General features: G+C 47.7%; 1 protein-coding gene across 1 annotated transcript in view; it reads left to right on the forward strand.

Moving 5' to 3' along the window:
- Nucleotides 1–1,650: 1,650 nt before the first annotated feature.
- Nucleotides 1,651–17,907, forward strand: part of LRRC43 (leucine rich repeat containing 43) — a 49,291-nt gene continuing 33,034 nt past the window's right edge. Inside the window, exons 1-4 of the mRNA XM_060249168.1 lie at nucleotides 1,651–1,738; nucleotides 6,726–7,004; nucleotides 11,311–11,421; nucleotides 13,493–13,632. Of these exons, the coding sequence (XP_060105151.1) occupies nucleotides 1,652–1,738; nucleotides 6,726–7,004; nucleotides 11,311–11,421; nucleotides 13,493–13,632 (617 nt within the window). The 5' untranslated portion in view covers nucleotide 1,651. The remainder of the gene's footprint in view (nucleotides 1,739–6,725; nucleotides 7,005–11,310; nucleotides 11,422–13,492; nucleotides 13,633–17,907) is intronic.

Here is a 17,907-nt window from a genome sequence, read left to right on the forward strand (position 1 = left end):
TGGATTAACATGCCCGGATTGGTCAAAGATAAAAAGCAAGAGAGTGAAAAAAAACACAACGGTAAACATTAAAAAGACTTCTAAGCATTGTTGGTCTCGAAGGTGCTGTTTTTGCTGCATTCCACTTTCACGGCTGCTCTTCAGGAGTTCGTTTTGACCAGCTCTGCATTCCCACCTGTCTCAGTTTGTGCTGTGCTTAAACTGCATGTTTATTCCCCCTCTGTCACTTCTGCCTTAACCTGGATAGCCCAGGCTAGTCCCATCTCATCAGATCTCAGAAGGTAAGCCTAGTCAGGCCCGGTTATATTTTGAATCATGGGAGACCCTCAAAGAAGCCCAGAGTCCCTACGCAGAAGCCTCAGGCAAGGACAAAACTCCTCTGAACGCAGTTGTGGAAGCAAGAAAAAATACCAGAGAAATGGGATTGGATTGTAAAAGTTATGACATGGAGTGAAATGGACAAGTTAACAAGAACCTTAAGAGACTATGATTTAGAAGTATTTAAAATGGAGTGGAAAAAGTTCAGAAGATACGTAGAAAAAGAGTGGAAAATAAAAGGACATTCGACAATTTTTGATAATGACTAAGTACAAGAGGGAGGAGGATATTAATTTTGGTTCTTATTAATTAAGGGTACCTTTAATATTAAGATTTTAAGTATATAACACCAGCGGGGGTCAAGTAACGGGGGGGAGGGGTGGGTAGAAAGTAATATATGGGATAGATTAAAAAAAGTAATTATTAATGATGAAAGAAATTGAAATTTATTACCATATGTTACTAATAAAATTGTTTGAAACTGAAAAACTTCTCTGAATGCCCCTTGCCTTGAAAACCCTACGGGGCCGCCTTGACGGAGGTGGGGATTACTTCTGCCTTGGTCCCTAGTACAATTAAATCAAAGCTTGAGGGACCCCGTGGCGCAGAGTGGTAAAGCAGCAGTACTGCAGTACTGTGGTCTGAACTCTCTGCTCACGACCTGAGTTCGATTCCGGCGGAAGCTGGGTTTAGGTAGCCGCCTCCAGGTTGACTTAGCCTTCCATCCTGCCAAGGTCGGTAAAATGAGTGCCCAGCTTGCTGGGGGGAAAGTGTGGATGACTGGGGAAGGCAATGGCCAACCACCCCGTAAAAAGTCTGCCGTGAAAACGTCGTGAAAGCAACGTCACCCCAGAGTCGGAAACGACTGGTGCTTGCACGGGGGACCTTTCCTTTCCCGAGGGGAGAAGAGAAATCCCTCATCCCCGGGTGGGCCAGGCGGAGGCAACGGCGCCGGATGAATTCTTTCCCCAGGCAGGCGACGACGCCTGCTGTCAACCCGTGCTTACTCGAGAGTAAGCCCACTTGAGGTCGCGAGACTTCCTTCCCAGTAAACTTGCACCGGCGCTTTGCTGGCCCAGCCACACAAACCGAAAAAGTCCCGCCCGCGCAGCCCCGGCGGGATGGAAAGCGCGCCTGCCTCCGCAGCGGCTTGGGAAGAAGAAGGCGCCGCCCGCAGAGCCAATCGGCTTCCCCCGAGCCGCCCAGGCGACGTCTCCCAGCGACCGGGCCTGTCGCCTAGCAACGGAGGACGCGGAGCTGGTACCCGGGGCGTTCCCCGGCCTGGGCGCGCGCCACGTGCTGCTGCTGCTTCCTGCGGCTGGGCCCCTCCGCTATGGACGGCCTCCGCGCCTCCGCCGCCTTCTGGACGCACCTGCGCACGCTCTGCCTCGACCAGTTCCCCTGCGGCATCGGGAGCTGGGTAAGAGGAGGGGGGGCAGCGCTGCCTCCCGCTCCCCCCAAGCAGGCAAGCAAGGCCTCCTTCGGGTGTGCACCCTCTTCATTCTCCCCCCCCCCCCGGTAGCTTACTTGGCCCTCTCACGACAGCCCTGTGAGGTAGGTCAGGCCAGGCTGTCAGTCACCTCCCTCCCTCCACTGGGGCAGAGGTACTCTGCCTTTCTCTCCTCCCCCCCCGGAGCTTTGTCCCCTTAGTTGCTGACCCCCACCCAGCATCTGCCGGAATAGCACCAAGATGTTAATTTTATTGTTTTACTGTTTTTAGAATTTTAATTAATTGTTTAAATTATTGTATAATCTGTTATATTGACCGATGCTGTTAGCCGCCCCGAGCCTGCCTCGGCGGGGAGGGTGGGATATAAATAAAATGTATTATTATTATTATTATTATTATAGATGGGGTTGTGATCGGTGTTCCCTCCAAGCTGAGCTGGTGTGAGCTAGCTCACAGATTTTTAGCCTCCAGCTCACCCATTTTTTGTCTTACCTCAGGAAGGATGAACCCAGAGCACACCAATTTATCCAGTAGCTCACAACTTTGATGCCAGTCCAGGGGTCTTTTTGTAGAAAAATAGGTGGTGGAGCTCAACTAGGGATTGTTATGCAGCTGCACCTACTGTTCAATGGACAAGGTAGGTAGGTGGGGAGGAAGAGGGGGAACCCTCAGAAAGGTTCAGGAGCTGGGCTCCTGTGAGCTCCTGCTGAATCCAAGGTAGAATTTTTGCTCACAAGACTCTGCAGCTTGGAGGGAATATTGGTTGTGATTCTGGAGTAGTTGAATGCGGGGCTCAGAAATGAGCAGGGGGCTTGAGATGGGGGGAAAGAGAGGCAGGGCCGCCATTGCGATGAGATGGTGTCCTGTGGAATACTTTGTGCAGTTCTGGTCACTGTCACTCAAAAAGGGCATTACAGAGCTGGAAAAAGAGAAAGGGGCAACCAGAAGGATTAGGGAGTTGAAGCGTCTTCCCTCGGAGGAAAGGCTCAGTTCAGAAAAGAGACAATTAAAGGGGGACGTGATGGAGATTTCTAAAATTATGGAAAGGGTGGAGAGAGCGGACAAAGAGAAATTGTTCTCTTAAGATACTAGAACTTGGGGGGATCCAATGAAGCTAATGGGCAGTAAGTTCAGGACAGACAAAAGGAAATATTTCTATATACAAATGAGTGATTAAAATGTGGCTACCAGAAGTTGTAGTGCTGGCCACAGGCATAGATGACTTTAAAAGACAGATTAACACCTGACACAACCTGGTGTGCAAGGTTTTGGGTTCTCCAAAAGCTCTTCTTCAGGCTGGATGTCCCCCCCCCCCAAATGGAGGATTCTGCAGGTCATGGTGCAACATCTTGTACAGTGCAGAAGCCGACTTGGAGGTCTGGGACTGAGAATATGTGGGATAATTTAAATCAATAAACAAATGACTTCAGAAGAAGAGTTTGTTTTTCTCCCCCACTTCTCTCTAACTTCAGAGGTCTCAAAGCAGCTTACAATCGCCTCCCTTACCACTCCCCACAACAGACACCTTGTGAGGCAGGTGGGGCTGAGAGAGTCCCGAAAGAACTGTGACTGGCCCAAGGCCACCCAGCTGGCTGCATGTGGAGGAGGAGTGGGGGAATCAAACCCAGCTCCAGATTTGAGTTCACTGTTCTTAACCACTACACCACACTGACTCTTAAGCCATGATGATGGGTACCTGTTGTGGTGCAAGGCTTCAGTGAGTTTGGCAGGTCTCTCAGGATCTGGATTAACCTTGCACTACTGGTCTAACCCCCAAAAAGAATCTTGTGGCACCTTGAAAACTGGGAAGAGTTTGGCATCTGCTGCTGCTAGGACCAGGGGTGGTGGTCCTATGTTCAAATCCCCATTCAGAAACTCATTTGCCTATTAGGCCACACCTCCTGACATCACCATTGTTTAACACAAGGGGGTTTTTTTTGTAGAAAAAGCCCAGCAGGAACTCATTTGCCTATTAGGCCACATCCCCTGGCATCACCACTGCATCCAAAGAAGTGAGCAGTGTCTCACAAAAGTTCATACACTGCCACAGTATTTAAGTTTTTAAGGTGCTACCTGTCATATAGAAATATTACTAGCAAACCGTGGGGGTCAAAGGACAACCAAATGTGAGAGGTTCACTAGGCTTCAGTGAGTTTGGCAGGTCTCTCAGGTTCTGGATTAACCTCGGAGTTCTGGTCTAACCCCCAAAAAGAATCTTGTGGCACCTTGAAAAGAGTTCGGCATCTGCTGCTGTTGCTGCTAGTACCGGTGGTGCATACGCTTGAGCTCTGCACAGAAATCTCTTGGGCTGTACCTCTCACATTTGGTTTTAGATTCATTTTGAAGTATTTTATTACCTAAAATTAGCCGCCTTTCTACCTTGTAGGAACTTACGGCATCTAACAATGCAAATATTGACAATTTATTATTTTATGGGTAGCCGTGTTAGTTTTTCTGTAGCAGTTGAAAAGAGCAAGAATCCAGGAGCACCTTCAAGACTCACAGAATTTGTGGCGGGGTTATGAACTGTCGCGAGCCACTCCGATTTTGTGAGTCCGTAAGGCGCTACTGGATTCTCGCTCTTTTCTGTTATTATTTTATGGTACTGTTTTTACTTGTCAGTTGTCTCAAGCAAGGCTGGGGACTGGATATACATTTCCTAAACACCAAATGCTTTTCATAAATAACAAAAAAAACACCGCCCCGGGCAGGACGGACTGTGCCATTAGGCAAACTAGACAATTGCCTAGGGCCACCAGCCTTCGGGGAGGTGTTGAATTGGATGCCCCCCATGTGACTCGGTGACATTATCAGTGGGGGGCCTCCTCAAAAGTCTAGACCTTGCCCAGTTCCACAAGGCTTGCAAGACAATATTATTTCAACAAAGCAGGAGTCAAGTTTCACCTTTAAGACCAACCAATTTTTATTGAGAACGTCAGCTTTCGTGTGCTCTTAAGCACACTTCATCAGATGAGGAATCCAGCAAATTGAGCAAAGCCATACCTAGTGTATGTATATATATATATACATACATACATAATACAAATTACACATTATACGTACATAATACAAAGCTCATACAGAGTTATGTATGGCTTTGCTCCCTGTGCTGGATTCCTCATTTGATGAAGTGTGCTTAAAAGCACACGAAAGCTGACGTTCTTAATAAAAATGGGTTGGTCTTAAAGGTGCCACTTGACTCCTGCTTTGTTCAATTGCTTCAGACCAACACGGCTGCCCGCTTGGATCTAGCCACTGCCTACCATCTCTGTATGGCTCTGCTCAGCTATGTATGGCTTTGCTCACAGTGCCGGATTCCTCGTCTGATGAAGGGTGCTGAAGAGCACACGAAAGCTGTTGTTCTCAATAAAAATGGGTTGGTCTTAAAGGTGCCGCTTGACTCCTGCTTCGTTCAGCTGCTTCAGACCAACACAGCTGCCCGCTTGGATCTAATATTATTTCAGTTAACTTTTAACTGAATGATGACGGCAGCCGAGGTATTAGATCCAATTGGGTGTCCAGGAACACTGAATGCCATCCTAAATCATACAGAATTAACACCAAATGGTTTAAACTGTTTTCAGTTGTTTATTTTAATGTTTAATTTAACTGTTTTTATTGTTATTCTATTATGTTTGTGAGCCGCCCTGAGCCTGCTTTGGGGGGGAGGACAGGATATAAATAAACTAAACTAACTAAGCTAGGGTGCCTGATAGTCCAGGGCCAGCCTTGGCCACATGTATTGATCACTCTTATTTTGAATTTCGGTATCTGGAGTGGTCGCTCACAAGCCTATGGTCACTTCCCTTGCTGGGTGGCCCCCCCCTCCCTCATCCAGAAAAGGGCAACTAGAATGATTCAAGGGAAGGAACACTTTCCCTAGGAAGAAAGGTTAAAATGCTTGGGGCTCTTGAGCTTGGAGAAACGTGGACTGCGGGGTGACATGGTAGAGGTTGACAAGATTATGCATGGGATGGAGAAGGTAGAGAAAGAAGTCCTTTTCTCCCTTTCTCACAATACAAGAACTCGTGGGCATTCAGTGAAATTGCTGAGCAGTCAGGTTAAAACGGATAAAAGGAAGTCCTTCTTCACCCAAAGGGTGATTAACATGTGGAATTCACTGCCACAGGAGGTGGCGGCGGCTACAAGAATAACCAGCTTCAAGAGGGAATTGGATAAAAATATGGAGCAGAGGTCCATCAGTGGCTATTAGCCACAGTGTGTGTATGTGTTTGTGTATGTGTGTGTGTGTGTGTGTGTATATATATATAGGCCACTGTGTGACACAGAGTGTTGGACTGGATGGGCCATTGGCCTGATCCAACATGGCTTCTCTTATGTTCTTATGTGGCACAGAGTGTTGACTGGATGGGCCATTGGCCTGATCCAGCATGGCTTCTCTTATGTTCTTATGTGACACAGAGTGTTGGACTGGATGGGCCATTGGCCTGATCCAACATGGCTTCTCTTATGTTCTTATGTGACACAGAGTGTTGGACTGGATGGGCCACTGGCCTGATCCAACATGGCTTCTCTTATGTTCTTATGTGACACAGAGTGTTGGACTGGATGGGCCACTGGCCTGATCCAACATGGCTTCTCTTATGTTCTTATGTGACACAGAGTGTTTGACTGGATGGGCCACTGGCCTGATCCAACATGGCTTCTCTTATGTGACACAAAGTGTTGGACTGGATGGGCCACTGGCCTGATCCAACATGGCTTCTCTTATGTTCTTATGTGACGCAGAGTGTTGGACTGGATGGGCCACTGGCCTGATCCAACAGGGCTTCTCTTATGTTCTTATGTGACGCAGAGTGTTGGACTGGATGGGCCACTGGCCTGATCCAACAGGGCTTCTCTTATGTTGTTATGTGATGCAGAGTGTTGGACTGGATGGGCCATTGGCCTGATCCAACATGGCTTCTCTTATGTTGTTATCTTCTGTTTTCCCCAGAATAAATCCCGTTTCTCCCAACCGAAAGCCAAAGCCACGCAGCGCTTTGGGCAGCAACAGATGAGCCTGGCTCTGTGTGACCAGCTCATCCCTCCCACCGAAGAGACCGTAGAAGCGCTCACAGAGTTTCTGAGAAGCCCGGGCTCCCCATGGGCTCTGCCCCCCAACTGCATCCCTGAGGACCAGCAGCTGAGGGAGCTGGCGGTGCGGACTCCAGAGGTCATCCAAGACAGCTTCATCTTCTCCTACTTCAGATCGCTCAAGATTGTGAATAAAGGGGTGAGTGGCTGAGAGGTTTTGTTTGTGGGGGAGGGAGGGCACCTGAGATTGGAAAGAGAGATTCAGCTACCCAAAGGCCTGACTCATGTCGCCACTGAGCCTGGCTTGTCTGCATCATAGAGTTGGAAGGGGCCTCCAGGTTCATCTAGTTCAGGGATGGCGAAACTTGCTTAACATAAGATCCACATAGAATTAAGATATCTGAGAACCACAAGACAGGAACGTCAGATGTTTGAGAGCCACAAAACAGGAACGAAGGGAGGAGGAGGAGGGAGGAGAGAGGTGCAAAGAAAGCAACTTCAGCTTTTAATGGGTTATCCAAACTGCCGGCTCTGCTTGGAGAAATTATTTAAAGAGAGAAATGCCTTCGCCAAGCCGGCCGATGGAGTGGTGGGGGCTTCGAGAGCCACACAATGTGTGTGAAAGAGTCACAGCTTGGCCACCCCTGATCTAGTCCAACTTCCTAAACAAATAGGCGCTTGGCCTCAGTGTTCTCCATCTGTAAAATGGATCGGAAACGTTTCCAGGAGCTTTAGGATAGGTTCGCAGAATTGCAGCAGATTCCCTAAAGTGGCAATGATTTGCGTTTTTTCTAGGTTGCCAACTCTGGGTTAGGTACAATGGTAATCTGGGGGGATGGAGCCTGGGAAGGACGGGGTTTGGGGAGGGGAGGGGCTTCAGCAGGGGATAACAGCATTGAGTCCACCCTCCAGAGCAGCCATGCTCTGCAGAGGAACTGATCAGCCGAAATTCCAGGAGATCTCCAGCCCTCACCTGGAGACTATAGCAACGAAACAGAGTGACGTGAAAAGGTAGAGCAGGAGGAGAGAGCCACACAGGCCTTCGCGTTAAATCAACCTCAGATCCTTAGAAATTCAATTATTTATATAACAAATCATTCATAGAAAATGCAGTGTATCGCAAAGTGCAAAGAAAAACTACTCCCGAAACAACCAGTCTTATATTGATGTCCGACAGTTTGTTCCTTGGGACTGGAGTCGGGAAGTGGTGTGCAATGCTGTGAAAACAGAGTCCAGTGCTCCAGTTCTTCTCTGTTAGCCAATATCTGGATGGAATGCAGCAAGGCAGTAAGAAGCTCCTACATTCGACAGACAATTGAATGTAGGAGCGTCGGTCTCCGATATGAATGGTTTTAGTCATTGTCGAAGCTGGTTGAAGCCTCGAGTGAAACAACTCGTTTAGCGCATCCTTGTTGCATCTTACCGCCTTGCTGCATTCCATCCAGATATCGGCTAACAGAGAATTGGAGCATTGGACTCTGTTTCCACGGCATTGCACACCACTTCCCGACTCCAATCTCAAGGAACAAACTGTCGGACATCGATATAGGAATGGTTGTTTCGGAAGGAATTTTCCTTTGCACTTTGTGATACGTCGTATTTTCTATGAATGATTTGTTATATAAATAATTGAATTTCTAAGGCTTTGAGGTTGATTTAACGTGAGTGCCCGTGTGGCCATCACCTGGAGATTGGCAACCGTAGTTCCCTCTAAGCTGCACTGGGGACACTGGCGCACACATTCCTAAAAGGCTGCTCACAGATTTCTGCTTCTGCTCATTGGAAACAATGGGGGATGAGGGCACCTCCTTCTGGGGTCCATAGAATTGGACCCTCTGGTCCAATCTTTTTGAAACTTGGGGAGGTTTTTTGAGGAGCACCCCCAGCAGCTATGTTGCAAATTTAGTGCATCTACCTCAAAAAAACAGGCTTCCTCAGATACCCCCAGATCGATTCTCCATTATAGCTTATGGGACCCACTGACTATAATGGTCCCCATATGCTACCATGGAGGCCGAAAAAAACCAGGGTTTTTTTTGCACACCCCTATTATGCTTGACTTGGTCCCTGGGGTCGCAAAGAGTCGGACTCGACTGTGCAAATGAACAACAAAAAAATTATGCATTTCAGTATGATTTCTAAGCTGCCTTGAGTCGCAGGGAAAAGTTAGATTTAAATATTTGAATAAATAAGTAGCTCGGGCAGGTTGATAACATTTAAGCAACTTCCTGTTTTTTAAGTAAGCAGGGTTCTGACAGTGATTTTTCCTTCTCCGTTATACTTGAACTGTAATGCTGGTTGTCATAGTTCACTTCAAAAACAAAAAACAAACCCAAAGTAGATTGCAAGACTTTCCTCCCACCAAGAGCTGGTATGTTTTCTGAGGCTCAGAGCAGGGCAACAGTTCATGGCCAGGTCTACCAATATAGTGGAAAGAAGCAGGTAGACCTGTTTGTCAGAGGCCTGGTCTCTCAGTATCGTTGAAAGTGGTGGGTAGACCTGTTCTCTGGAGCCCAAGTCTACCAATATAGTGGGGAAAGGGTGGGTAGACCTGTTCTCTGGAGGCGAGGTCTACAAATATAGTGGCAAGGGGCAGGTAGACCTGTTCTCCAGATATCAGGTCTTCCAGTATAGCGGAAAGGAGTGGGAAGACCCATTCTTGCTGAGAGCCAGTTTGGTGTAGTGGTTAAGTGTGCGGACTCTTATGTGAGAGAACTGGGTTTGATTCCCCACTCCTCCACTTGCAGCTGCTGGAATGGCCTTGGGTCAGCCATAGCTCTCGCAGAGTTTTCCTTGAAAGGGAAGCTCCTGTAAGAGCTCTCTCAGCCCCACCCACCTCACAGGATGTCTGTTGTGGGGGGAGAAGGTAAAGGAGATTGTAAGCCACTCTGAAACTCTGACTCAGAGAGACGGGTGGGGTGTAATTCTAGTCTTCTCCTCCTCCTCCTCCGCTAGAGGCTAGGTCTCTCAGTATAGTGAAAATAGTAGGTAGATCTATTCTCTGGAGCCCAGGTCTACCAATAAAGTGTAGAAGGTAAAATGTCAAGAGAATCCATCCACCAAAGCAGCCATTTTTTCCATGGGAACTGATCTCCAAGCCCTGCCTGGAATTACATCTGATCTCCAGACTACAGAGATCAGTTCCCCTGGAGAAAATGGCTGCTTTGGTGGGTGGACTCCTAATGACCCTCCTCTCCTCCAACCCCACTTTCCCCAGGCTCCACACCCCACACCCTCCCATCTCCCAAAATTTCCCAACCTGGAGTTGGCAACTTTGGCTTTTTTTAATGCACTCCATTCCTGACTTTTTTAGATCGCTTAATGAAGTTGAAGTTGTGGCTTGAATTACTCCTCCAGAGCTACTGGCTCTGCTAGGGCTTCCCTTGGAAGCACCAGTTGTCTCTCTGGGGCTTGTGCACTTCTCCTGGGGTTCTGGTTGCCAACCTTGGGTTGGTAATAGGGTTGTCAGGTCCAGCTCAGGAAATGTCTGGGGACTTTGTGGGTAGAGCCTGGAAACTTTCCCATTTGCTAAGATAAATAAATAAAAACACAGCAGTGCCATTCCCCTGAATAGTCTTAATTTCCCCATCCTCTTTTTTACCTTCAAAGGGTTCCCCAGCAGCTACGCTTCCACTAAATGAAAGTGAAATGAAAGTGACAAGTCCTTTGGCATTTCCAAGCATGGCTTTATTAAGGGACACACTCACCCACAAAACAGCCATAATAAACATGAACAGGTTGCAAGCCCACACTTCTGTGATCTCACTGGGGCAATTTACTCACTGGAGTTGCTGAATATAGCAATCTGCTGTATTTAACCAACTTCTTCAGACTAACATAGGAAAACTAAAGTAAAGAACAAAGCAGTTGGAGTTTTCCTTCATCCCATAATCAGGTTCTAGTTTACTCTTTACTTTCCATTTTACTATGCAAACAACTTCTGAAAGGAATGCAAAACAGAGGGTCTGTGCTGTCTTCCTTTCTCACACTCACTGGGAAGAGCCAAGTGGCTCTGCCTGCTCACCCCCACCCCCATGCTGCTTTCACATCCTGCTGAGGTTTAAAGGCGTACACACACATTCCAAAACACAGTTTGAAAGCTTCTTCTAAACCTGTGAAGATTTAAAGGTACATCATGGCTGCTGGGGCTGGCTGCTCGTGGAGAAGAGCAAAACCAGACCTGAGGACTGGCAAGCCTAATTGGAGATTTGGGGGTGTTGACTGGGAGGGCAGAATTTGGAGAGGGGAGGGAGCTCACCAGGGTCTAATGCTATGGAGTCCACCCTCCAAAACTGCCATTTTCTCCAAGGGAACTGATCTCTGTCGGCTGGAGACCAGTGGTAATTCCAGATCTCCGGGCCCCACCTGGAGGATGTCAACACACATAAGGTTGGGAGGCGGGGCCGGTGCTGCTGGAGAGAGTTCTTCACAGGAAGAGGGGTTGCCTGGATGACCTTTGAGTGCATTGTGGTTTAATGGCAATGTGTGCGTATTTTGACCCCTAGGTGACTGAAATTGATGCCAATTTGTTAAGATTTCCCAACCTGGAAGAGGTCATCCTGAGTGCCAATCACATCAGCAGGATCAACTCCACCAACCTCCCTCCGACACTGAAGGTAAAGAGTTCCATTTCTTCTCAGGAGCCTTCATCTTTGTGGTGGAAAAAAATTTAAAAATTGGTTCCCTTATTCCAACAATTTGTGTCCCTTTACATTGTTCATTTGAATTTGCTAATGCCTAGTAGCTTCTAGATTTAGCTGCTAGTAGAGAGAATTTAGGTCAAAAAGAGAGATTATTTCAGGACAGAATTTTGCTGAGAAGAAATTTGTTAGCAGGAGAGGTCTCACAGGAATTTATCTGAGATTTGCAGATTTAGAGATAGATGGAGAGCAGCCAGACCATCTGCAGAGTCCAGCTGGTGAGAAAGTGGTAGCTGGAACTGAGAAAAAGATAGATATCTAAGATAAGAAATAGATTCTCAGGCTAGAAACCTATATAAGCGTCGCAATTTTCCCACCAAGCTGGGGCTTGCATCAGAGAGCCAAAAGCATCTCTGGGCATGCCAGCCATATTTTGTGTTAAAGATCTCTAACAGGCATAGAGCATTTAGACTCTTAGAGAATTTAGATATTGCAGGTATAAGACTACATGAGGTTTAATTAATTTAGAAATAGAAGAAGTTTAGCTACTGAAACTGGAAAGTATTTTAATTTTTTTTTTTAAACTCAAAATTTTTTTATTTTTATTGACAAGAAAAGATTTCCAAATAGGAAATACCATTAAATCAATATTTTAAACAACAAAGACATATTTCAAAACGAATCCACATGTAACTTGTCAAGGACCACACATACACTCACACCCACACATACATACACGCACAAACAAACCAAAAAAAAAAAGGGGGGGGGGAACAGGAAGGTAGGGGAGGGGGGAAGGTTGATTATTTTATCTTCCGTTGCTCCAAGTTTCACATCCAAGATTTTTGCGTTAATCACATGTGACCATATACATACCTCAATATAAAACAAAATTTAAGTATTTCGTTGGCATTTTAATTTTAATTGAACTAACAGGATCCTAACTGTATATGTATTTAGCTGTGTGAAGATGTATTAGAGTTTTAACTGATGACTATAATGTGGATCTGCTATCCAACTGCTTCTGGATAGCAGAGAGGAGAACCACACGCGTTTCAAGAAAGCTACCAACAGCGGACTCAGGACTTCCATCCCAGGCCCTGAAACAACTTCGTGCCCTCCTTCTTTCTTCTTTGTTTTGTTCTTGACTCCCCAAAATGCAAAAACATCACTTGGTGATGTTAGCTTGGACAGGGTGGGCTCCAGGGCACACAGTGCCCTAGGCAGGCCTGCCCCCCACCGACTCCCCACCACCCTCCTCCGCGGTGTGGCCCTCCTCCACAGCGGTGCCCTCCCTTTGCGGCGGTGCCCTGCAGCACCACACCCCACCACCTGCACAGCAAGGGAAGAGAGATGGAGGCGGGGAAGGTGGCAAGCGAGCGAGAAAGCAGCAGGAGCGTGAGAAAGCTGGCAGGAGAGTGGGGAAGGCCTCTGCGAGTCACATGGGAGGGAACCCAATTCGGTGCCCCCCAGGGCCAGCATCCTAGGCAGTTGCCTAATTTGCCTAATGGGATGGGTCAGACCAACATATGGACATATGAAGCTGCCTTCTACTGAATCAGACCCCCCTCGGTCCGTCAAAGTCAGTCTTGTCTACTCAGACTGGCAGCGGCTCTCCAGGGTCTCAAGCTGAGGTTTTTCACGTCTACTTGCCTGGGACCCTTCTTAGTTGGAGATGCCGGGGATTGAACCTGGGACCTTCTGCTTCCCAAGCAGATGCTCTGCCACTGAGCCACTGTCCTGCAAGTTTTGTCACTTTGACAGGTCTGCAGTATTTTTAAAGATACCCTTATCCTCTGGGTCTGAACATGGAGATGGAATTCCTGCCATCCCACCCTTCCCCTGCACTGTCTGTAGCTGCCTGCCGGGCAGGAATTCTGCGTGTTAGGCTTCCCTCTTTATGCCCAACCAAAATTGTGTTGTTTGGGGCATTGCAAGGGCAAATTGTCCTTGGTGGATGACAGGGGTTGTGTTCAAGTGCTGGTCTAAGATACGCAAAGGCGCAAACAGGCTCCCAGTCTGTCTTTTCTCCTCCTCTCCCTGGCAGGTGCTGGAACTTTGTGGCAATGAGGTGGACAGCTTGAAGGACCTGTGTGCCCACCCTCCTCCAGAGCTCCAGCATTTGGGCCTTGGTCATAACTGCCAGCTGGGCTCCTCTCAGGAAGACTACTTCACAGATGCTTTCTGGTAACGCCAAACTCTTGAACCAGCGAGAAGAACCTGAGGTGTTTTTAGCGGCCATTTTTCTAAGGATCAGGGCTTTTTTTGTAGCAGGAACTCCTTTGAATATTAGGCCACACACCCCTGATGTAACTAATCCTCTCGGAGCTTACAGGGCTCTTCTTACAGCGCCTACTGTAAGCTCCAGCGGGATTGGCTACATTGGGGGTGGAGTGGCGGCCTAATATGCAAAGGGATTCCGGCTACAAAAAAAGCCCTTCTAAGGATACTTCCTGTGTTTCTTCCTCTCCTTTAATCCAAAATAGTTCCTTAAAGTACATTCTTCCAGGTCTCCAGTTCCCCCTACAAATATTTTCCTTTCAGTTAAGTGGGCACCAGATTTCACAGAACCTACCCTAGGAACTGTTTTCTTTAGTCGCACCACTCAACCATCCACCTTATGTGGTGCAGCTGTCAAGCATGCAATTTTCAACAGAACCAGTCCTTGAATTGAAACAAAGTATGGTTTATTGATAATCCATGTGGCTCTATTGAGCTAGGTATTGGAACTGATACAAAGTAACAGTAGAATGCATACTTAAAGATGACACATCAAAGGTTCTCTAAACATTGCTACACATTCTAAACAAGCCTGCATTCACGTGTCAAAGTTCACACAGTAACTTCCTTATCTCCCCTGTGGTTATTTTTCCCGGGTCCAGGACTAGCCTTATCTTCAAAGAGCAAATTCCTGCATTTGTTAGTGAAAGCGAAAGAGGCGCGAAAGATCTGTCTCTACATTTCTACTTTGATGTGCCCAGGTTTAATTTACAGTTAGTAACATCTCTATAATATACTGGTTTTATTCATACAATAAAAGAGAGATTAAACCATGCTTGACAGCAGCTGCCAGTGCAGCATTTGCCTCCTCCTGGCAAGAATAGGTCACAAACCCATGGGAACGTTTTGTCTGTGGATCTTTCACTACCACATAGTCAGTGAGTGTGCCCCAGGTTTCAGAGTGTTCCCTCAAGCTGTCATCAGTAGTCTGAAAGCTCAGGCCACCTACAAATAGTTTCCTCATCTGTCCTGATTCCTTAGGACCCTGTCTCTGTAAAGATTTGCAATCTGTAGCTTTTCTCTCCTTTTCCCAGTCCACTTTGGAAGAGTGTTTGGATTCAGTTGCTTTCTTCTGCCTTCTAATTACATGTTCCGCCAAATCCTCCCCTGTAAACATAGACACGGGTGTGTTTTCATACACATGTTCCAGTCCAACCCTCATACTGGATAGGTATCCTGGCCACTGGAAGGGTAACTCCTTCAGCTTCGTTGATGCGCAGCACCTTCCTTCCTTCGCCTGGGAGGAAATACTTCAGGTTCACAAGAGAACGATGGATAGAAGGCAAAAGGGAAGCAGTGTCTTGCTAGGCTATCACACCATGCCCATCCACAGTCACTTCCCTGTGGTGAAGCTGAGGAATACACTCAGGGTCCGGTTCAGAAGAAGTGGGTCCAGGGCCCACTGGCATCACATGGAATGCCACAGTAATAGTAGACTTTGGGCACTGACTCTGTATATGCCCCAGCTTGTTGCAGGACTAACAACAGGGAACCTTCCGATCTCCTGTTGGCAGCTTCACACCAGCACCTGTAGAACTAGGAGGCTGTTGCCTGGACAGTTCTTCCTTTACTTCAGACTGCTCCTCAGCACCCGGGTCAGGAGGGAGCTTTGGGCTTTCCTTTGCGCCAGTCATGACTGGTGCTGGGTCTCCATCCTCCATATGCCTCAGCCACGCGGTCCGCCCACTGTCCAGCTTCTTTGATGGTGGAAGGACTCTTGTCAATCAGTGGGCGTCTAATGTGCTCAGGAATAAGAGTCAAGAACAGGTCAATGCACATTAAAGCTTTTACATCTTCTAAAGTCTTAGCATCAGCTACTTCAAGCCACAGGTCATAGGCCTTCCCCAGCCTATACATTAATTGTTGATAGGACTCCTTGGGTTCAGGTTTCACTTCCTTGAACCTCTTGCGGGCTCCTTCTTTGGAGAACCCCACCCTCTCACACACTCTCTATTTAAACAGCTTGTAGTTTGGCCTCTCTTCACCTTCCATCTGCCCAGACACTGAAGCCAGAATCCCACTTAGCTGGGGTCTCAACTTCTCCATATACACTTCTGGGGGAAGCTTGTGGTCCATGCAAACTCGCTCAAAGTTTTGCAGGAATGCCTCAATGTCCTCCCCTTCCTTGAATAAAGGGTACTTTCGTCTATCCCCTTGCACAGTAGCATCTGGAGGAAGCAGCCCCTTTTCAATTTTTGCCTGTTCAAGCTCATGAGCCAGCCTCATTTTCTCTCTTTCCAGCTCCATTCTGGCTGCATTTTCTACCTTTTCTTTCAGCATCTTATCTGCATTTTCCTCTTTTAGCATTCTTGCTTTCTCTAATTCTACCTTGAGTCTGGCTCTCTCAAGGTCTGCCTGCGTAAGCTGCAGTTGAAGCCGCAAGGCCTCTTTACTCGGGACTGCCATCTCTCTTTCTGGGGTTTTCTCCTCAGACATCAGACCAATAGCCCCTGTTTGGATCTTTGTTCTAGGGACAGGCGTGTCCTCTGGCTTCTCTTTCCCAGACCGGAGGAGCATACATTAACTATCTAGCCTCACTATGCAGTTGACCTGAGAGCTAGAAAATAAACAAAACACCCTTTCACCACCTTACTTGCTCCTGCCAGCACCTTCAGAAAATGTGGCTTCCTTAAGCCAGCAGTAAAAAAAAACTATCAAGGCCAAATGGCACTCTGCCTCACCAGGATACAAAACTAGTCCACCGCACCACTGAAGCCACCATGTCACGACTCAGGGGGTACTACCAATTGCTGCCACCACTCTGGGTTAAGGGTTCCCATTGAGAAGGCCCAGAGTTCCCTCCCAAGCCCTTCAGGCCTCTTGCAGCTTAGGCCAAATAATAGGCGTGAGGACCAGGCAGAGTGAACAACAAAAAGGTTTATTTTAAAGTCCGTGCAATATAAACAACCAAGGTGCAGAAAACAGTAAAAGGGTGAAGGGAAAATAAACAAAAGTTCTAACTTACGTCTTAACTTACAGTCCCTAAACTACCAACCAGCACTCACCCCTTGCCTTGGATGAGGGAGCTTTCCCCTGCTCAAGCTCTTCAGGCACAGCCTGCCTCCAGCTCATCCTTCCAGGGAAAGAACACCCCCTTCCTGGGCTTAGCCTTTATAGTCTCTTCCCAAGCCCCACCCCTCTCTGAGCCTGTTTCCCTCCAAACCCCTTGCTACCCAATTAGAGGGACAGAGGGGATCCTGGGAGATGTAGGCTTTTCCCAATAACTCCTAAGCAGGCTTCCCTGAGACCTGTAGGCCTTGCTAGGCCCAGGATCATGACAGGCTCCCCTGGAGAAAATGGCTGCTTTGAAGGGTGGACTCTGTGCCGCTGTACTCCACTCCACCCTCCAGATCTCCAGGAATTTCTGAACCCAGAGCTGGCAATCTCAATGAAGAGACAGTTCTAAGCTCCCCACCCACCATTCCTGCTCCCTCCCGACCCTCCCCGTAGTTTTGTCTCTCCAAATAAACCTCCGGACAGTAGTTAGGAGGGTCCCAGTTGAGGAGCAAGGAAGGAGTCAGGAAAAGTCTCTAATGGCACTTCCACACTCATTGAACAATGCACTTTCAATCCACTTCTAATGCACGTTGTAACTGGTTTTTACTGTGCAAAAGGGCAAAATCTACTTGCAAACAACAGCTAAAGTGCATTGAAAGTGAACGGAAAGCGCATTATTCAAGGAGTGTAAATGACGTCACATATAAGCACTTCTTTCTGAGTCTGTGGGCACCGTGGAATTGTGAGAGTGGGAGGTGCAACCCCAAAATGGCCTCTACAGGAGGTGGAGCCAGACAGAGTACTTCCCTTTTCATACTTCCTGGGAAGGTAGGAAGCCTGAAGGGGGAGTTGAACCACACCCTGACTAAGGAAGGTCTTCAGGAGCTGCCCGTTATTACACCTGCGGAAAATCTTTTCATCTTAATGAGGGCAGCCAGTCACAAGCCCTGCCTCTCGGTGGCCCCGCCTACTTTCTGAAAAGCTCAACAGGCGCACGTCTGAATTGCTGGCAGGCGTCATGGTGTCCACAAGCACCAGTTGAGCTCCTTCTCCCCAAACTCCACCCTCTCCAGGCTCCGCCCCCAAATCACCCAATCTGGAGACGGCAGCCCTAATTATTATGGACTTGGGGGGATGAGGGAAGGTGATGCATCAGGGGTGACCAAACTTGTTTTGTTTGAGAGC

Source organism: Heteronotia binoei, chromosome 11 (genome assembly GCF_032191835.1).
Source record: "Heteronotia binoei isolate CCM8104 ecotype False Entrance Well chromosome 11, APGP_CSIRO_Hbin_v1, whole genome shotgun sequence".
Taxonomy (NCBI): domain Eukaryota; kingdom Metazoa; phylum Chordata; class Lepidosauria; order Squamata; family Gekkonidae; genus Heteronotia; species Heteronotia binoei.